The sequence below is a fragment of the Tursiops truncatus genome, chromosome 7 (genome assembly GCF_011762595.2).
Source record: "Tursiops truncatus isolate mTurTru1 chromosome 7, mTurTru1.mat.Y, whole genome shotgun sequence".
NCBI classification, from domain to species: Eukaryota; Metazoa; Chordata; class Mammalia; order Artiodactyla; family Delphinidae; genus Tursiops; species Tursiops truncatus.
The window spans coordinates 9,037,324-9,059,867 of NC_047040.1; the positions used below are offsets into that span (position 1 = coordinate 9,037,324).

Sequence of the window (22,544 nt, forward strand, 5' to 3'; positions counted from 1 at the left end):
AGGATCATACATCATGATCAAGTGGGGTTTATCCCAGGAATGCAAGGACTCTTCAATATATGCAAATCAATCAATGTGATACACCATATTAACAAATTGAAGGATAAAAACCACATGATAATCTTAATAGATGCAGAAAAAGCTTTTGAAAAAATTCAACACCCATTTATGATAAAAAACCGACCAGAAAGTAGGCATAGAGGGAACTTACCTCAACATAATAAAGGCCATATATGACAAACCCACAGCCAACATCGTTCTCAATGGTGAAAAACTGAAGCCATCTCCTCTAAGATCAGGAACAAGACAAGGGTGCCCACTATCACCATTACTATTCAACATAGTTTTGGAAGTTTTAGCCACAGTAATCACAGAAGAAAAAGAAATAAAAGGAATCCAAATCAGAAAAGAAGAAGTAAAACTCTCACTGTTTGCAGATGACATGATACTATACATAGAGAATCCTAAAGATGCTATCAGAAAACTACTAGAGCTAATCAATGTATTTGGTAAAGTTGCAGGATACACAATTAATGCACAGAAATCTCTTGCATTCCTATACACTAATGATGAAAAACCTGAAAGAGAAATTGAGGAAACACTCCCATTTACCACTGTGACAAAAAGAAGAAAATACGTAGGAATAAATCTACCTAAGGAGACGAAAGACCTGTATGCAGAAAACTATAAGACACTGATGAAAGAAATTAAAGATGATACAAATAGATAGAGAGGTATACCACGTTCTTGGATTGAAAGAATCAACATTGTGAAAATGACAATACAACCCAAAGCAATCTACAGATTCAATGCAATCCCTATCAAACTACCAATGGCATTTTTCACAGAACTAGAACAAAAATTTTCACAATTTGTATGGAAACACAAAAGACCTCGAATAGGCAATCTTGAGAAAGAAAAACAGAGCTGGAGGAATCAGGCTCCCTGACTTCAGACTATACTACAAAGCCACAATAATCAAGACAGTATGGTACTGGCACAAAAACAGAAATCCAGATCAATGGAACAGGATAGAAAGCCCAGAGATAAACCCATGCACATATGGTCACCTTATTTTTGATAAAGGAGGCAAGAATATACAATGGAGAGAAGACAGCCTCTTCAATAAGTGGTGCTGGGAAAACTGTACAGCTACATGTAAAAGAATGAAATTAGAACACTTCCTAATACCATATACAAAAATAAACTCAAAATGGATTAAAGACCTAAATGTAAGGCCAGACGCTATAAAACCCTTAGAGGAAAACATAGGAAGAACACTCTTTGACATAAATCACAGGGTGATCCTTTTTGACCCACCTCCTAGAGAAATGGAAATAAAGACAAAAATAAATACATGGGACCTAATGAAACTTACAAGGAAACTACAAATAAGAAGAAAGACAGCCCTCAGAATAGGAGAAATTATTTGCAAATGAAGCAAATGACAAAGGATTTATCTCCAAAGTATACAAGCAGTTCATGCAGCTCAGTATTAAAAAAACAAACAACCCAATCCAAAAATGGGCAGAAGAACTAAATAGACATTTCTCCAAAGAAGATATACGGATTGCCAACAAACACATGAAAGGATGCTCAACATCACTAATCATTAGAGAAATGCAAATCAAAACCACAATGAGGTATCACCTCACACTGGTGAGAATGGCCATAATTTTAAAAATCTACAAACAATAAACACTGGAGAGAGTGTGGAGAAAAGGGAACCCTCTTGCACTGTTGGTGGGAATGTAAATTGATACAGCTACTATGGAGGTTCCTAATAAAACTAAAAATAGAACTACCATACGACCCAGCAATCCCACTACTGGGCATATACCCTGAGAAAATCATAATTCAAAAAGAGACATGTACCACAATGTTCATTTCAGCACTATTTACAATAGCCAGGACATGGAAGCAACGTAAGTGTCCATTGACAGATGAATGGATAAAGAAGTTGTGGCACATATATACAGTGGAATATTAGCTATAAAAAGAAACAAAATTGAGTTATTTGTAGTGAGGTGGATGGACCTAGAGACTGTCACACAGAATGAAGTAAGTAAGAAAGAGAAAAACAAATACCGTATGCTAACACATATATATGGAATCTAAAAAAAAAAAAATGGTTCTGATGAACCTAGTGGCAGGACAGTAATAAAGATGCAGATGCAGAGAATGGACTTGAGGACACAGGGAGGAGGACAGGTAATATGAGACAAAGTGATAGAGTTTCATTGACATATATACACTACCAAATGTAAAATAGATAGGTAGTGGGAAGCAGCCATATAGCATAGGGAGATCAGCTCGGTGCTCTTTGACCACCTAGAGGAGTGGGATAGGGAGGGTGGGAGAGAGATGCAAGAGGGATGGTATATGGGGATATATGTATACATATAGCTGATTCACTTTGTTATACAGCAGAAACTACACAACATTGTAAAGCAATTATACTCCAATAAAGATGTAAAAAAGAAAAGAAAAGAAAAGAAAAACCAAAAAGAAAAAAAACAATGAACTGCCTTCTGGGAAAAAGAATATCTGCTCCAATAATCACACCTGAGATCCGACAGAGCCATGTTTTTCCCATCTTTTGAACCTCATTCTGCTTTCTCTACTTTCATTTTTCTACTTTTATCCCTAAGAATAAAATAAAAAGATCTTATCCTTCTAGGAAAAACTGACTGTCCTTTGAAAGTTGCAAAATGTAATTGACAGAACCAGTTTTAAATTCATCCCAATTGGCCAATGACTGCTTGCATCACTAACCACATCTAAAGTCAGCTAATCAGTTGCAGCCTTACACTTATGAAAATCAGCCAGATACACTTCAGAAAGCCTATGTGTATGGCTAAATGCTAACCGATTTATAAACACTCCTGTTTCTGAAAGTCTGCAGTCCCTGAACTACATGCGTCCCAAAAGTGTAAGTAAAAACACAACATTGTAAATCAACTATACTCCAATAAAAATTAATTAAAAATAAGTAAAATCAGCAGTTTCCTTTATTAAAAAAAACTGTGTACAGTGCTTCCTCCCACCATGTGTCTTGCTTAGCAAGCTACAAATCCAGCTTTAGCTTCAAATATTGCACGGTGGCCACTCTTCCTTCACAAATGGTGTTCCCACCAAGATCGTCTTGAGGACTCTTGCTTAGGGGTGTCTTGTGGGACCCTTGGACCAACAGATGTTGGTCCAAAACCCCAGCTTCTTGTGCACAACTCAGATTGTCTTCCTGATCCACTGCCAAGTGAATCCATCTCAAGAACAACTTGAGCTCTGACTTGTTTCATTGAAGTTTTATTTCTGAATTTATTTTATTATTTAAAGATGTGTATGCAATTACATACAAAGTAAGCAGTCATTTTGGTTTGGCGGGACAGCATTTAGCAAATGTTCTATTAATGTGCTTATTCTTCCACTACTCCATTTATTCTCACTTTTCTTTTGTCTATTTTTTTAAAAGTCTTGTCTCGTGTGTTTGTCTGTTCCTGATTTTCCTGTGCTTCTTCATTATTAGAAGATGGTGATCCAAATAGATAGAGGCATAGATTTGATAAATCCCCAATCCAAGCTAGCCCCAAAGACTAATTAATGGATGGGGGTCCATTAGAAAGTCGATAATTTGTGCAAATATAGTTTGTCACATTTTGTCTTGGGTCCCTCACCAAAACTTTCATGAGGATACTTGACATCATATTAATTTTTGAAAGAAAATCCTTTTGTTCAGTACATAACTGTTATCATGTAATTGATCATATGTCTTCTTTTTAGTTTCTGCTTGATTGATGAGCACAATACTCCATTTTCAGGACACCATTCATACTTAGGACTCTATGTCATGGGCTTGTCTTTGCCAAAGTCACAATCTCCCACTGGCAGAACTTTCTTTCACTTCCTCTCTGTACTCTCAGTGTGATTCTAACTTTCATTTAATAAATGGTAAATTTTCACAAAAGATGTCTTTAGATTTCAGTGGGGAACTTTTGGCATGTCAAAAGTAAATGACTCATTTGATAATATTTCTCTAAAAGGACTGAAAAAAATGACCAAGAGTAGTTCCCTGTGCCAATCAATAACTGCTATATTCAGACCATTATGTAACAAACTGTCCTTTCTTTTCTCCAAGAAACTCCTAAAAATTTAATAGGTAAGGCTCTATTCTGCAAATGAAACTACATATTAAGTGTACTAAGAAGGGCTAACCTTAGAATTCCTGGAAAATTCTCCTACACATGATCACTTTATAGTTAATCTGAACATCAGTATGCCTATACTATGCATATTCAAGATATGCAGGAAATAAACAAAATAGGTATACCTCACTTCCCTGTAGTGCCTAAGCCAATTACTGTAGTCTTTTCTAAAGTCAAATTCTTTTCTTTAACACACTTACGCTCAGCTTTCTTTGGTGTTGTAATTTGTTTGGTAGCCTATATTATTTGCTTGGGAAAATCAATGTCTCATCTGGATAGTTATTTTCTGGAGATTTACTCAAGCTTCATTGTCATAGGTAGAATTCTAAAATGACCTCCCAAGATTTGTTCCTAAACCCCAGGGGCAGTGAATATCATAAGACATTACCCCCATTTTTAGGTTACGTTGTATGGCAGAGTTGATGTTTAAGAAAAGGAGATTGTCAACACAAGCAATAACAAATGTTGGTGAGAATGCGGAGCAAAGGGAACCCTTGAGCACTGTTGGTGGGATGTAAATTGGTGCAGCCACTGTGGAAAACAGCATGGAGTTTCCTCAAAAAACTAAAAATAGAACTACCTTATGTTCCAGCAATTCCACTCCTGGATATATAATCCAAAGGAAACAAAATCTGCACCCTAATGTTCACTGCAGCATTATTTAAACAATAGCCAAAGACATGGGAACAACCTAAGTGTTCATCAATAGATAAATAGATAAAGAAAATGTCGTGTGTGTGTGTGTGTGTGTGTGTGTGTGTTATAGAGTAATATTCTTACTCAAGGAAGGAGAATCCTAGGATTTAGTTTCTAATGTCCACTTCCAGAAGAGATAGTTTAGATACTTCCTTACTAAATCCTGACTTAATATTGTTTGGTGATAAGTTTTATCTCTAAAATAAAAATAAAATTAAATGAGACAAAAGAAAATAAAGTAAAATGAAATACCAGGCTGGTTATGCAATGACTGTTCCAGACTCCCTTGTAGAGTTCATTCCCTTACAGAAAGCAAAATTGTCTCAAGTAACTGAACATAGAGCCTTCTCTAGGACATGTCAAATTGTTAAACTGAAAGCCATTATGCATTTGGAGTAGATCATAACTTCTGAATGCTGTGGAAACAAACAGATTTTCAATCTCTTCAGGTGCCCATATAAAAACAAATATCAAGTGGATTATTTAATGTCTTTTTACTACCCAAAGATCCCCAGAACATGCAGATAATTCCATGAAGTAGAACTGCTTCCACTCAAGATCAATCAGAATAAAGTTTTCCTGGATGCCTAGATTGTCACACTGATTGTCACATTCTCCTTCATATTTTTATCCTTTATCCTTACAACTTTAGTTTTTCTATTTACTGGTTTAGTGTCTGAAGCCTCTGACTTCCCTATAATGTTACTACTAATAATAACATTCCAAGACTGACTTCACTTAGGACGATCACCACCCTAACTTTATAATTCAGTTCTTCTAAAATATTTCTAGTAGAGCCAATTTGAAGAATTTTTGTATACGTCATCGTCCCAAGCCAACTCCTGGAAAAAAATAATGGCTTTACTTGTAATTATGCTTCTAAAATAAATTTTAATTGAGGGTAAAATGCATTAAGAAATATCAGGCTGACAGCTACTGATGGGCATTCAGGGCAAGGATGCTACAAACTATTTATATAAAGACCATGACTCCACCTAATCATCAAAATCAGCTTAAACCCAACTGTACTTCATCTTTGAGTGTTGTCCATGGAATAAGAAACAACTAAAACCCCCAAAGAACCTCAAACGTTTGAAGTCATGAGTTATTCCTATAATAAGATCAAAAGTTCAAACATTTGGGCAAAGAAACAGTTTATGATGATTTAAAGTATATTACACCAACTTAACCAATAAATCAACTCTCTGTAGATAATACACAAATGAAAGATTATGTTTCTGTGTTGGAAGAGGTGAATATAAATATTCTTGGGAGATAATAAATAGCTAGAGAATAATGTACTAACTGTTCCACTAAAGTTAATCAAATTTTTGTACAACTTCTGTGTTCTTTCTCCTATGTGGAATTCTATCTACTACAACTGAATATATGGATACCTACAATCAAACAACATGATCTCCTAATTATGGAGCTGCTTAAGGTTTCTTGTCCCTTGCAAGGTACAAGGGCCAAAGAGCCAAGGTAAATGTGAAGAATGATATTTGAGAATTCACTGGAGCTTTCATTGTGGAGTATTCCTAGAGTAAAATCCATCAGGAAACACCATCCTCCTGACACCCTGCAGCCCAGACAGTCCTTATCTCTCTCACCTGCTCCACTTTTTGGTAGTGAGCTCAAGGATTCCTGGGGTTCTTCTTCATCACACACTTCTGAACAGGTACTGCTTCCTTCTGATAAATAGAATGAAATCTCTTGGAACCCCAGTGTATGACCAATGGAAACCGTAGTAGGAAAACCCTCCCAGAGACAACCAGGAAGACCAGAGCGGCTCAAGTATCTCCAAGATGGGAATGTCCTTGTCCTTAGACCCTCCTGCCTTTGAGCTCACCTGACCTAGAGGTTAACATGGCTCCCGTCATTATCATCAGAGGCTGAAAACAGTCTACCCATCTCACTCCCTTCTTATACACTAATTTTCTCTGTCTTTTTCATCCTTTCCAGTTGGCTCTACATATTTCTTCTGTATGGGTATGTGAAGGGGAGCAGGGTAGGAAGAGAGAAGAAAGATGGAGATTTTCCTCTCTGCAGACAGAAAACAAAGATTCAATTTGGGAGTTGAAATCACAATTACCTTCTCCATCACATAGTGGTTGACTAGGCAGCTTCTCTGGTTCTTCTTTGTTGGTCATTTGGGAAGCTTCAGGATCACAGGACACTAAAGAGAAACAAGAAAATGAGCTGAGCCAGGATGCTCAGACCACAAGTGAGACGAGGAAGAAGAAATTGGCAAGGGTCGCATGATGAATGGAAGGCACAGAAAGACAGGAAGGATAACTGATCTAATCTTTGGACAACAAAGGTCACCAGGTTTAAGTGGGAAAGTAATATGATCTGATTTCCATCTTGCAAATAAAAATTGTGCTAAAGTGGAGAAAATGGGCAAGATGGGAGCAAGAGAAAATGGGACATTCAAGTTCCATTTACTGAGAGAGCAAACCCTGTAAGAAAAGGACATTCCAGTTTCATGGAAGAAGATGTTGGTTTCAATTTTGGAAGTGTCAGTTCCTGAAAGACATCCAAATGGAGAGGGCCCTGGGATAAATGTCTTCAGGTAAATACATAGATGGATGACCTTGGAAGATGGGTCTGCCTAGCAGACATGTGCTTGAGACACATTCTGTTACCTGAGAGTAGCTGAGGCTGCCAGGGAGGGAATTATTACTCTATGTTATGGACACCGCTCTCTCAATGGGGCAAACCTAACTTGGAAACTCACTACTGGGATGGAAGATGCTCCTGTCTGATATGCATACTTCAGCATTCCAGGATCCTAACTTCTCTCCTCTCTTCCCTGTACAGCTGTTTTCACTCTTTATTGATCTGATAAAACTCTTTCTCGACCTAGTTTCTCTGCACTTCCTTGCACATTTTTTTGGGGTATTTATTTGCCTCTCTATATAGTTTCTCTCATTTTTATCTTTGTATTTCATTTCTTATTGAGGTAATTTCCTTTCTACCTTGTCTTCCATTTTCTCCTTTTCTCTTTTTCTCTGGGTCTTCTCTTTCTAGATGCCTGTAAAATTTCCTTATTTTATATATTTTCCTCATGCTCACAGATCCCTTCTCTCAAACTGACAAAAGTCCTTCCATTTTCACATGGACCACAGTGCTGGAGAGCCTTCCCTTATTAGCTCTATTCTAAGTCTCCCACATGACCTTTCTAAATTGCAAGCTTATCAGTCATTCACAAAACGTACTTCCTTGTTCCTTGTACTTCCGAAGTAAGCTGAAAATGATCTCCTTGCCTCAACTGCCATAACCTGTTGACATTTGGATTTTATATGCATTTAATAAAGTCACCCAGGTACTTCTGCTTTGGGACCCCAGCCTACCTTTGGCACATCCTGTTTCCCTATGTTCTCTCCCCACTCAGCTCAGCTCACCTTTCTCCTTAGTCTCTCTCACAGTTTTGGAAAAAACAAAACAGAAAATCGACACAATTCCATGTGTATGTATGTGAATATGAAGAAGAGAATGGCAAGATGAGAGAAGGGGGGATTTTTTTTCCTATTTATTGAGGAGTTTAAATCATAATTACCTTCTCCCTCTACTGGTAGTAGGCAGAGCACTTCCTTGGGTTCTCCTTCGTGAGTCATTTGGGGAGTTTTGGGATAACAGGTCACTGCAGACAAGACAAGATGGACCATGGAGGGCGATCAGAAACAGATCTCGATTGGCTCATGCCAAACATGATGGAAAAACCATATGTCTGCTCCAAGCACTGCTTCTGAGAGCCACACCATCTCCTTCTGCTTCTTTGCCATCTGCACCTCTTCTCTCTCCTTCTCAGCATCCTACCCACAGTTCACCTCCACACAGCTCTGTTTCCTAGCTGTGCATCTCTTTGATTGTCTGTGTTTCTCTCCTCATCTCTTGTCTTCAGGTCTTGGGGTTTGTTTGTTTTTCAGTCATAGTGTATCCCTTTTCTCCTGTTATCCTTTCTAGTTTTCTTATTCTAGATCTCTTCAAGCCTAAGTGGTTGGGTCCACTTCTATACTTCCTGTCTCTCAGTGGTTTCCTTTCCCTCCCCACCAACATTAATTTTTCCTTAACTAAATCTTCTCTTGGACCCTGGTTCTCTCCCCTGGGAACCTGCAGAACTCCTTGGGTTTCCTCTTCCTTTTCTGACCACATGACCCCACGCTGACTGTCAGCTGGCTTCACACAACTGTCACCCTCAGTGACACACCCAGGATGCTGGTGCCCACTCTTCCTTTTCTACCTTGCCCTTGCAAAAATAACCTCCATGCCCTTCTGTTTCATTTCCCCAACCATAAAATAGAAGTTACAACAGTTTGCATACCTGTGTCTTAGGGTTTCATGAAGGTAAGAGGGGGCTTGCACAATCCAATAATCTGATGGAGACTGTACACATTGTCTCCCAACCCAGTTCTCTTTCTCATTCTCACCCTTTCCACACATCTCTGCTTCTTCTATTTCTATCTCGGTATCTTGCTATTGGAATCTCTTGGTACTTCTTTGTCCTGATTTGTTTCTTTTCCCATGTCTGTTCCCACCTGCCTTTTCTCCCTCTTCCTTTTCTGATGCTGAGCTTTCTGTCTTCTCCCCGTCTCTCATGCTGTTTTTTTCTAGAACTAGGAATTAGAAAAGGTATCTCTGAGGTGGTCTATAACTTCCATGTGATTTCATCAGATTAGTGAGCAGAATGGAGAGTGGAGTGGACCAAGAAAATTGTTCCAAGCACAGGGCTAAGTGTGTGCAAAGGCTCAGATGGGAAAAAGTAATCAAAATTAAAATCACTGCAAAGTTTTAAACAAACTTTAGAAGTCGTTGCAGGAGAGGCAGACATGAGGCTGGAGCCATGGGAAGGAAAATAGGGAAGGATTTCAACCTTTTGACAACAAAAAGTTATCGATTTAAGGTAGGAAAGTGAGATAAGCCAACCTGCATTTTCAAAGGGTCATCTAGTTGAGTTGGAGAGAATGGATATGGTGGGAGGATGACTGGGGGAAGGTATGAGACCATATAGAGTCTGTTGCCCTGGCTCTAGTTCCAGAGAGAAGAGACATCTGACTAGGGCTTCCGTGTCAGGTGTGGCAACAAATGGATTAGTAAGAGACAAGTTAAAGGTATAGTTAAGTAAACTGGGTGATTGATGGGGTGTGTGAGTTGAGGGAGGGAAAAGAGTCATTGGTGACCCCTAGGTGTCTACCTAAAGAATGTAACAATAGCGTTCCATACTGAGATAGGGAACACGGGGAAAGAGGCAGATCTGGCATCAAGAAAGATGGTACATGCAACTATGGAAGTGACTTGTATTGAAGTTCCCGAAAACCATCCAAATGGAGATGTCTCTCAGATCCCTGTACAAATATAGTCAGGCACTTAGATGAATGAGCTTACAAGGCAAGTTGGGGCCAGAGTTAGGAATTTGGGGATCATTAAGTTATAGATAGAGTATACAAGAATGGCTGAGGGGAGGCCCATTGCCTCTGAGTGTATTACAGGTGCCACTTTGATAATTGGAGGAACCATAATCTGAAAACTCATGGCTAACATGTTCAACTCCTAGCGTTAGAAGTTGCTTCCATGCAGCAACTCTTCTTTCAGTCCCTACAATGTCCCAAACCATCTTCTCCATCCTTGTACATGGTGTTCCCTCTCTACAGATGTTTTACTCTTCTCCTTTATCTTTTTCTCTATGTATAACTGTTATACTTTCCTCCAGTCTTTCTATTTCTTAGCACTTTCCCTCTCTGGGTCTTTCTCTAATGTCACATTCTCTACCTTTTAAACTCTGTACGTTGTTTGATTATTGAGTTGAGCTCCTTTCTTCTATGGTGCTCATTTCCCTGCTTCTACCTGTTCTCTTTAGTTCTTAACTTCCTGTTTGTAATGTTTCAACTTAAAATTTAAATCTAAAAATTAAAATTTCAGCCTTTCTGTATATTTTTTCCATCTCACATATTCCTTCCGCAAATCATCAAAGTTCTCATCTTTTGCCACTGACAAACGAGTAGGGATCCTTCCTTCCCCTTGGCAGGCTCATTTCAAATGTCTTTGACATGAGTTTTCTATTTTGCGATTATACCCACTATGCCCATGTTCCTGACACAACCTCGAGGAAAGCAGGTTGAAAATTATCTCCCCTCCCTGACACCACATTCTAACCTGGTTCTATTTCGATTCCACGTCTATTTATTTTCTTAAATTTTTATTAGAGTATAGTTGATTTACAATGTTGTATTAGTTTCTGCTGTACAGCACAGTGAATCAGTTATACATATACATATATCCACTCTTTTAGATTCTTTTCCCATATAGGTCATTACAGAGTATTAAGTAGAGTTCCCTGTGCTACACAGTAGGTCATCGTTAGTTCTCTATTTTATTATATTTTTAATTTTTTAAATTAATTTTTAATATCTTTATTGGAGTATAATTACTTGACAATGGTGTGTTAGTTTCTGCTGTATAACAAAGTGAATCAGCTATACATATACATATATCCCCATATCTCCTCCCTCTTGTGTCTTCCACCCACCCTCCCTATCTCACCCCTTTAAATTAATTTTTATTGGAGTATAGTTGAGGTATAATGTTGTGTTAGTTTCTGCTGTACAGCAAAGTGAATCAGTTTTATATATATATATATATACCCACTCTTTTTTAGACTCTTTTTCCATATAGGTCATTACAGAGTGCTGAGTAGGGTTCCCTGTGCTACACAGTAGGTTCTTATTAGTTATTTATTTAATATATAGTAGTGAGTATATGTCAATCCCAATCTCCTAAATCAGCAGTTCCCAACCTTTTTGGCACCAGGGACCAGTTTTGTGGAAGACAATTTTTCCACGGACGTGGTGTGGGGGGTGGGGGATGGTTTAGGCGGTGATACAAGTGATGGGGAGCTGCAGATGAAGCTTCACTGGCTCGCCCACTGCTCACCTCCTGCTGTGCGACCCAGTTCCTAACAGGCCATGGACCGGTACTGGTCTGCATCCCAGGGGTTGGGGACTCCTGTCCCAAATTATCCTTACCCCCACTTTCCCCCTTGGTAACCATCAGTTTGTTTTCTACATCTGTGACTCTGTTTTATAAATAAGTTCATTTGTACCATTTTTTTGGATCCCACATATAAATGATATCATATGATATTTGTCTTTCTCTGTCGGACTTACTTCACTCAGTATGACAATCTCTAGGTCCATCTATGTTGCTGCAAATGGCATTATTTCGTTCTTTTTATGGTTGAGTAATATTCCATTGTATATATGTACCATCTTCTTTATCCATTCATCTATCAATGGACATTTAGGTTGCTTCCATGTCCTGGCTATTGTAAACAGTGCTGCAATGAACACTGTAGTTCATGTATCTCTTCGAATTATGGTTTTCTCCAGATATATGCCCAGGAGTGGGATTGCTGGATCATATGGTAGCTCTAGTTTTAGTTCTTTTAAGGAAACTCCATACTGTTCTCCAAAGTGGCTGTACCAATTTACATTCCCACCAACAGTGTAGGAGGGTCCCCTTCTCCCCACACCCTCTCCAGTATTTATTGTTTGTAGGCTTTTTGATGATGGCCATTCTAACCGGTGTGGGGTGATACCTCATTGTAGTTTTGATTTGCATTTCTCTAATAATGAGTGATGTTGAACATCTCTTCATGTGCTTTTTGGTCATCTGTATGTCTTCTTTAGATCTTGGAGAAATGTCTATTTAGATCTTCTGCCCATTTTTTGATTGGGTTGTTCGTTTTTTTGATATTGAGCTGCATGAGCTGTTTGTATATTTTGGAGATTAATCCCTTGTCAGTTACTTGGTTGCAAATATTTTCTCCCATTCTGAGGACTGACTTTTTGTTTTATGGTTTCCTTTGCTGTGCAAAAGCTTTTAAGTTTAATTAGGTCCCATTTGTTTATTTTTGTTTTTATTTTCATTTCTCTAGGAGGTGGGTCAAAAAGGATCTTGCTGTGATGTATGTCATAGAGTGTTCTGCCTAAGTTTTACTCTAAGAGTTTTATAGTATCTGGCCTTACATTAGGTCTTTAATCCATCCTTGTTTTTTCTTTTAACTCACTTCCTGTTTTTCTCTCCTATACATAGTATTTCATTAAACCTATGCAACCCTGGGACATAAGTTTAAAATGATCTCTCTCCTCCAAACCCCAATCTGGTTGTATATGGATTCCATATACTTTTAAATAAAATGGAAACTACTTAGGCAACTGCATGTGGTGGCCCCAATCTACATTTTTTTTATTCTGTGCCCTTAAATTCTCTACCCAGAAGCTCCTCCATTAAGGTCCTTAGCCCCTCTTTCCCCCTTGCCTCCCATATACCTGAAGAAAGCAACCAGAGCCTAAGGAAAAGTGTGTGTTTGTGTTTGGGGGAATGAAGGGAAATGTCCCTTGCATACAGACATGCAAACAAATTAATGAGATAATTGGTCACTTAAATCAATATTAGCTCCCCCGTTACCTGCTTGCAGTTTGGGAATCTCTTCAGAATTGCCTTCGTTTGTCCCTTGAAGAGCTTTGGGCTCACAGGAAACTAAAGAAAAACAGAAAAGACCAACCAGACATGGTGATGAGGTACAGACCTCAGGGTGCTCATGCTGAATTCTGGTGTTCAATGGTCAGGTGAACTTCTCCTTGGGAAAAAGATACTGTTGCTCCACACACCTCACTTTAGACCCACCAGAGCCTTGCTCTGCCTTTTTTCCTTCCCGTTATCCCTCAGTCACCTTTCTCCTCATTTTTCTGTCCCCACACATGGTTGTTTTTGTGCCATGAAGGATCACACACCTCCTTTACTCTGAGCTTCCCTCCCAGTCGTCTTCTTCTTCTTTGCCCTTTAGTGTTCTTTGACAGTTTTCCTACTCATGAGTCAGTTTTCTTTTTTTTTTTTTAATTGGGGTATAGTTACTTTACACTGTTGTGTTAGTTTCTGCTGTACAACAAAGTGAATCAGCTATATGTATAGTGATATACATGTATATGTATACTGATATATATCCCCTCCCTCTTGGACCTCCCTCCCTCCCACCCCATCCCACCCATGTAGGTCATAATAGAGCACCAAGCTGAGCTCCCTGTGCAATACAGCAGCTTCATATTAGCTATCTATTTTACACATGGTAGTGTATATATGTCAATCCTAATCTCCCAATTCATCCCACCTCTCCTCTCCCCTGTGTCCACATGTCCATTCTCTACGTCTGCATCTCTATTCCTGTCCTGCAAATAGGTTCACCTGTATTTTTCTAGATTCCACATATATGCGTTAATATACGATATTTGTTTTTCTCTTTCTGACTTACTTCACTCTGTATGACAAACTCTAGGTCCAACCGCATCTCTACAAATGACCCAATTTCGTTCCTTTTTATGGCTGAGTAATATTCCAACATATATATGTACCTAAGTCTTGGCTGCCCTGACCCTCTGCAGCCCCACACGATAGTCACCATAGTAAGTCATCGAGGATGCTGGTACCCTCGCTTGTTTAACTGCTTTGACTGCTAAAAGACCCTTACACACTTCAGTGATTCTATTTCTTTACCTATAAAACAGGAATAAGTAACATTTTATCTGTTACATCCATAACTTTGTGGAGAGAAGAATGACATCTTGTTTGCCAAAATTCTTTGAAAAATCAGTCACATAATAAATAATAGTTGACAAAAATTGTACTTTAGATTTGGGAGCAATTGATCTGAAGGACCATGTTTCTTTTGGGGGTTTTCCAAGGTTAGGCACAAAATAATAGCATTATAGCCAAATAGAATAATACTTAGTTTTTATTCTTTAGAGAAGATAAAGGGCAGGTCGGTATAAATTCAAGTCTTTACTATTAATAGCTATGAGAGACAACACTTTTCTCCAGCATATTGCTACTAGAATGCACTTAGGAATATTTATGTTATTTGTTATGTTACTTATGTTATTATGGACTCATGGGATTCCAAGACACACTAGATCTTTTGACTGTGGAGTGTGCTCAGGGTAAAAAGCATCAATAAACACCAGCTCTGAATTCAGCCACTTGACACCCTCGGCTGGCAATCCCTCCCCATCCTTACCCAGCTCACATCTTGGTGGGAAGTTCCAGGCTCCCTGGGGCTCTTCTCCATCACAGGCCTCCCAACAGGCATTGTTGTTCCCTGCAGTAAAGAATGAAATCCCACAGACATCTCAATTTATGACCAAGGAGGAATCACAGCAAGAAAATAACTAGAAAATCAAGAAATCCTGAGAAACTGGAAGGACCCACTCCCCAAAATAACCTGACCTGAAGGTTAACTTTGCACCAGCAGCTTTCACTAGGGGCTGAGGAATTCATCCATTGTGGAAAAATCTCCCTTTCCGTTTTTTTTTTTTTTTAACATCTTTATTGGAGTATAATTGCTTTACAATGGTGTGTTAGTTTCTGCTTTATAACAAAGTGATTCAGTTATACATATACATATGTCCCCATATCTCTTCACTCTTGCATCTTCCACCCTCACACCCTCCCTATCCCACCCCTCTAAGTCGTCACAAAGCACCGAGCTGATCTCCCTGCGCTATGCGGCTGCTTCCCACTAGCTTTCTATTTTACATTTGGTAGTGTATATATATCCATGTCACTCTCTCACTTTGTCCAAGCTTACCCTTCCTCCTCCCCGTATCCTCAAGTCCATTCCCTAGTAGGTCTGCATCTTTATTCACATCTTGTCCCTAGGTTCTTCTGACCAACTTTTTTTTCTTTTTTTTTTTTAGATTCCATATATATGTGTTAGCATACAGTTTGTTTTTCTCTTTCTGACTTACTTCACTCTGTATGACAGTCTCTAGGTCCATCCACCTCACTACAAATAACTCAGTTTTATTCCATTTTATGGCTGAGTAATATTCCATTGTATATATGTGCCACATCTTCTTTATCCATTCATCTGTTGATGGACACTTAGGATGCTTACATGTCCTGGCTATTGTAAATAGAGCTGAAATGAACATTTTGGTACATGACTCTTCTTGAATGATGCTTTTCTCAGGGTATATGCCCAGTAGTGGGATTGCTGGGTCATATGGTAGTTCTATTGTTAGTTTTTTAAGGAACCTCCATACTGTTCTCCATAGTGGCTGTATCAATTTACATTCCCACCAACAGTGTAAGAGGGTTCCCTTTTCTCCACACCCTCTCCAGCATTTATTGTTTGCAGATTTTTTTTTTTTTTTGCACTACGTGGGCCTCTCACTATTGTGGCCTCTCCCGTTGCGGAGCACAGGCTCCGGACGTGCAGGGTCAGTGGCCATGGCTCACGGGCCCAGCCGCTCTGCGGCATGTGGGATCTTCCCAGACCGGGGCACGAACCCGTGTCCCCTGCGTCGGCCGGCGGACTCTCGACCACTGTGCCACCAGGGAATCCCTGTTTGTAGATTTTTTGATGATGGCCATTCTGACAGGTGTGAGATTATATCTCATTGTAGTTTTGATTTGCATTTCTCTAATGATTAATGATGTTGACCATCCTTTCATGTGTTTGTTGGCAATCTGTATATCTTCTTTGGAGAAATGTCTATTTAGGTCTTCTGCCCATTTTTGGATTGGGTTGCTTGTTTTTTTAATATTGAGCTGCATGAATTGCTTGTATGTTTTGGAGATTAATCCTTTGTCAGTTGCTTCATTTGCAAATATTTTCTCCCATTCTGAGGGTTGTCTTTTCATCTTGTTTATGATTTCCTTTGCTGGGCAAAAGCTTTTAAGTTTCATTAGGTCCATTTGTTTATTTTTGTTTTATTTCCATTTCTCTAGGAGGTGGATCAAAAAAGATCTTGCTGTGATTTATGTCATAGAGTGTTCTGCCTATGTTTTCCTCTAAGAGTTTGATGGTGTCTGGCCTTACATTTAGGTCTTTAATCCATTTTGAGTTTATTTTTGTGCATGGTGTTAGGGAGTGTTCTAATTTCATTCTTTTACATGTAGCTGTCCAGTTTTCCTAGCACCACTTATTGAAGAGGCTGTCTTTTCTCCACTGTATATTCTTGCCTCCTTCATCAAAGATAAGGTGACCATATGTGCGTGGGTTTATCTCTGGGCTTTCTATCCTGTTCCATTGATCTATCTTTCTGTTTTTGTGCCAGTACCACACTGTCTTGATTACTGTAGCTTTGTAGTATAGTCTGAAGTCAGGGAGCCTGATTCCTCCAGCTCTGTTTTTCTTTCTCAAGATTGCTTTGGCTATTCGGGGTCTTTTGTGTTTCCATACAAATTGTGAGATTTTTTGTTCTAGTTCTGTGTAAAATGCCAGTGGTAGTTTGATAGGGATTGCATTGAATCTGTAGATTGCTTTGGGTAGTAGAGTCATTTTCACAATGTTGATTCTTCCAATCCAAGGACATGGTATATCTCTCCATCTATTTGTATCATCTTTAATTTCTTTCATCAGTGTCTTATAAATTTCTGCATATGGGTCTTTTGTCTCCTTAGGTAGGTTTATTCCTAGATATTTTATTCTTTTTGTTGCAGTGGTAAATGGGAGTGTTTTCTTAATTTCACTTTCAGATTTTTCATCATTAGTGTATAGGAATGCAAGAGATTTCTGTTCATCAGTTTTGTATCCTGCTATTTTACCAAATTCATTGATTAGCTCTAGTTGTTTTCTGGTAGCATCTTTAGGATTCTCTATGTATAGTATCATGTCATCTGCAAACAGTGACAGCTTTACTTCTTCTTTTCCAATCTGGATTCCTTTTATCTCTTTTTCTTCTCTGATTACTGTGGCCAACTATGTTGAATAATAGTGGTGAAAGTGGGCAACCTTGTCTTGTTCCTGATCTTAGTGGTAGTTTCTGATCTTAGTGGTTTCCTTTTTTTATACACATTCTCTTTCTACTTCTTCCCTTTCCGTTTGAATCTTTACATTTTATCCATCTCTGCCTCTGTTTCTTTCTGCTGGTGTCTCCTGGACTGTCTCTTTCTCTGTTTCTGCAACTTTTGTCTTGTTTCTCTTATGTTGCTCCTTCTCTCCTATCCTTTGTCTTTCAACTGTTTCTTTCTAGCTTTCTCTAAAGAAAGGCCTCCCTGCAATAGTATGTTTTAAATAGGATTTACCAGAGTGAGGAGGTTAAGTGGAGAGTAGTAGAATGTGAAAACAGTGTTGAATAAGGCAGAAAATGTATGAAAATGCTCAAATATGAAAGATTTAACAACTAAAATTATTGGGGGAGTAAATGAGACAGAGAAAAACAAATATCATATGATATTGCTTATATGTATGTGGAATTTTAAAAAATGATACAAATGAACTTACTTAAAAAACAGAAACAGACTCACAGACATAGAAAACAAACATGGTTACCAAAGGAGAGGTGGGGGAGGGATAAATTAGGAGTTTAGGATTAACATATACACACTACTATATATAAAAAAAGATAACCAACAAGGACCTACTGTATAGTACAGGGAACTGTATGTAATATCTTGTAATAATGTATAATGGAAAGAATGTAAAAAAAGAATATATATACATATATGTGAACATATATGTATAACTGAATCACTTTGCTGTACACTTGAAACTAACACAACCTTGTAAATCAATTATATTACAGTAAAATTTTAAAAAATAAAATAAAATACAAATTTTAAAAATAAAATTATTGGGGGAAAAAAGTTTATATTATATTGAATTAATAGTGCAGGAGGCAGGTGAGGAGGCTGGGAAAATCAATACGGGGCTTATCATGGGTAATCTTGGATGCCACTCAGAGAAACATTTATTTAATCCTTAGTGTATTAAGAAAGTATGTTGGAACATAACACAATCTAATTTTCATTTTCAAATGTCCCATGTAGTTGAAGTGCAAATAACACATTTGTTGGAAGCAAGATTAGAGGAAGGTCATGAACAGAAGACTGTTGCTTTGAGAACCATGGCAGAGGTCTGAAGACTTCGGGGTGTGACAGATGGACAGCTTGGAGATATTCTGGAAAAGAAATGACTATACTGGATGAGTAACAGGCATTTATTTGAGGGCAAGAGCAGTCACGGTGACGCCTAGACTTCCAACTTGAAAACCTATGAGATAATAAGGATCCATCACTGAAACATGAATGCTGAAGAGGAGTTTAGATCTAGCTTGAGTGATGAAGACACTACTTTTAGTTCTGAAATGCCAAGTTAAAAGTTCTTAAAAGAATTCACGTGTAGATATCTAGCAGACCATGGTCTTTGAGTCCACGGATAAAGGTACTCTGAAGGCAATCTAGGGTGGTGATTTGGTCATAGCAGTCTCTGGAATATTCAGGGAGAGGACTATTGCAATGTGAGTATTTTACAAGTGCCACTTTGATGGTTAAGGACAGTTTAATCTGAAAACTCACAGCTAATGTTGCCAACACTTGTGCCCAAAGTTGCTTATATACAGTGCTCTTACCTCAAGCCTACAATGTCCCGATCTGCTCCTCTCTCTTTTATTGTCTTTTCACTCTCAACCTGTTTTCCATCCATTCTCCTTCAACTCTTTCTCCTCATAGTTGCCTTTGTACGTCTCCCTGACTTTTCCCAATTCTTAGTATTTATTTTCCTCTCGGTCTTGCCCTTTCCATACTTTTCGCTCTCAACTTTTATCTCTGTTTCTGAGAACTTTTTCAGTTTATCTATTCTCTGCGGTGTCTTACACTTGCTCCCATTCCATCTGTTTCCCCCACTTTATTTTGACCTCTGTCTCCCAACACTATTCAACTTTTGTCTCTCTGTGTGATTTCATCCTCCAGGTTCTCCCCTCTCATCATCTCCAAAACTCTCCTCTTGGACTCTGACTACAGTACCAGGGACCTCCAACTGGCCAGTTCTCCCGCGTGAACCTGATATGCCATGATGTTTCCAAGTTCCTCTTAGTTGTTCTGTGAAATTAATTGAAAATTATCCCCTATCTCAACCTGGAAGAGGGGGATTTTAGAAAACTGGATCCATTCATGTAATTTGTCACATATTACACCCTATCTACCTTTTCAATTTTCTCTTTTTATATTCCCCATCAATGGATGCTCCATCTACTCAGGAGTTCAGATTCCTTTTCTCACTGTCTCTGTTGCATATGTGAGCAGGTAGGAGAAGAAGGGGGCAGGTAGGAGAAGTGGGGGCTAGCAGAGGCCTAGCATAGGAGACCAAAGGTAGGCTTTGCTTCCATGAAGACAAGAAAACAAAGGTTTAATATGGAATTGATAAATTAAATGATTGTTACCTTGTTTGTTATATGGCAGTAAGCTGGGTACATCTTCTAATCTTATTACATTGTTCATTTGGAGAGGTGACTGTTCCAAGGACACTAAAGAGAGCAATAAGAAAAAGACAGAATTCAGACAGTATCCAAAGAAGAGACCTCTGTGTGCTCAAGATGAACTCTGATGATGTTCAAGTTCCAAGGACCCTATCTGAGGCCCAGCAGAGCCTTGCTTGCCTCTTTTTCATTGAGATGCACATATCTTAAGTGTAAAACAGCTCTGTGACCAACATCACAGTCAAGATTTGGAACATTTCCACCATGCCATTCAGTTTCCAACCACTATGCAACCACTGTTTTGATTTCTATCACCATTAACAAGTCCTTCCTTTCTGGTACTATACTTGTCTGTACTGATGCTCACATCAATAGGATCACATAGTACATACTCCTGTGACTGGCTTCTTTTTCTCAACATAATGTTTCTGAGATTCATCCATGTGGTTACATATACCAGTAGTTCATTCGTTATATTGCTGAATAGTATTCCATTCTATAAATATATCACCGTTTATTTTCTCTTATTGATGAGAATTTGAATTGGTTCCAGATTTCAGCTATTTGGAATAAAGCTACTATAAACATTGTTATACAAATATTTGTGTGAACATATGTTTTCATTCCTTATGAGAAGATACTTAGGAGTAGGACTGCTGGGTCGTGGGTTATATTTAACTTTATAGGAAACTGCTAGTTTTCCAAAGTGGTTATATCTATCACTTTATAGTCCAACTAGCAATGTATATAAAGGAGTTCTAATTGTTCCATAGTCTCATCAGCATTTGGTGTTGTCAGTATTTTTAATTTTAGCAATTCTAGTAACCAAATGTTAGCTCATTGTGGCTTTTCCCCAATGACTAATGAAATTTGCATTTCCCCAATCACTAATGATGATATATACTTTGTTTATGTTCTTATTGGTCATTTTATATCTTCTGAGTGAAGTGTCTGTTCAAGTCTTTTGTCCATTTTTTAAATTAGTGGTGTGTATTCTTATTATTCTTTTGTAGGAGTTCTTAATATATTACAGGTACAATCCTTTGTCAGATATATGTATTGCAAATATTTTCTCCCAGTCTATGACTCGCCTTTTCCTTTTCTTAATGGTGTCTTTGGATTAGTAGTTTTTAATTTTGATGAAGTGCAATTTACCAAGTTTTTCTTTTATGGTCTATGCTTTTCCTGTCCTATGTAACAAATTTTTGTCAACCCTAAATTTGCAAGGATACGCTCCTGTGTTTTCTTTTAGAAGCTTTATCATTTTAGCCTTAACTTTTAGATTTGTGATCCAACTTGAATTATATTTTGTGGATAGTGTGAAGCAGGAGGGGAGGTTAATTTTTTCTATGTTTGCTCTGCCTTATTTTCCATCTTTTTACAATCCATTCTACTTCTCTTCATTTCTCACATTTGTACTTACAGTCCTCTTCCCAACGCTGTGTATCCCCGATGAAGGATTGTGCATTCTTGTTTCTGATGGCGTCTCTCTCCTTGGCCACTCCTGTCACCTTGTATTTCTGCCTCTCTCTTCCCCAGTGAGGCTTCTGGCTCTTCCCCCTTTGTCTCTCTAGTTTTTCTCTTCCAACTCTTTATACCCTTTATACCTATGCTATTCCAGTGTCCTACCCTCTCTGTCTCTTTGTGGTTTTTTTACCTCTCCCATTTACCACAAAAACCAGATATGCTTTCTTGGTAAGTAAATGACTCCTCACCCTAAACTCTGATCTACTCCTCTGCCCCTTGGGGAGAGGAGCAGGGTTCCTTGGAGCTCCCTGGGGCCTCCTTTCTGAATTATGAACACATCACATCCCCCTTCCTCCTTCCCTGTATGTGCTACCATACTCAGAGTCAGTCATCCAGGCAAATATTGGACTGTCAGTCAACCTTACTGCTTGTTCAGATTCTCGGGCACATTCATTCATCATTTCCTGGGTTTTTATTGTACCATTTGGGTCACGAGATAAATCTTCTTCCCTTATACTCATCTGCATCCATCACTGATATGCTCTAGGTAGGGTGTCACCTAGATCACATTAGGAATGTTGAAGGATTTGTTTCCCCTTCCTTTCATAATGAACCTCTATTCTTTACAAATAACTATTACGAATCCTTCCACCACCTCATTCTCATTCCCACTATTCTCAGTGGTAGATGAATCTCTAAATATATTTTTGATACACTTTGTACTTTCTAATATACATTTTATACTTTTAGCTATTTGTCTTTATTAAAAAGAATAAGTATTATTATTAAAATACATCTGAATGTTACATAAATGTATTAATACATCTCTAAAATATATAATATCTGACGTATAAATCCAAATTAAGGATACATATTAATGACATTCTGCAAGGCCATTCTTATGGCTTTTTCTTACATTTGTCAT

The 22,544-nt window shown here is 38.3% G+C and overlaps 1 protein-coding gene across 14 annotated transcripts in view; it reads right to left on the reverse strand.

Annotated features, from left to right (window-relative positions):
- The window catches only part of LOC101338830 (nuclear body protein SP140-like protein), an 84,677-nt gene that overhangs the window by 31,876 nt on the left and 30,257 nt on the right, over window positions 1-22,544 (reverse strand). For 5 of the 14 annotated variants that reach the window (XM_033859573.2, XM_033859572.2, XM_033859570.2 and 2 more), the window contains exons 6-11: window positions 20,117-20,200; window positions 14,968-15,048; window positions 13,365-13,436; window positions 8,458-8,541; window positions 6,991-7,074; window positions 6,509-6,589 (exon numbers count right to left, since the gene is read on the reverse strand). In XM_033859573.2, the coding sequence (XP_033715464.1) occupies window positions 6,509-6,589; window positions 6,991-7,074; window positions 8,458-8,541; window positions 13,365-13,436; window positions 14,968-15,048; window positions 20,117-20,200 (486 nt within the window). The remainder of the gene's footprint in view (window positions 1-6,508; window positions 6,590-6,990; window positions 7,075-8,457; window positions 8,542-13,364; window positions 13,437-14,967; window positions 15,049-20,116; window positions 20,201-22,544) is intronic. The other 9 variants (XM_033859575.2, XM_033859568.2, XM_033859576.2 and 6 more) reach the window with 7 other exon arrangements.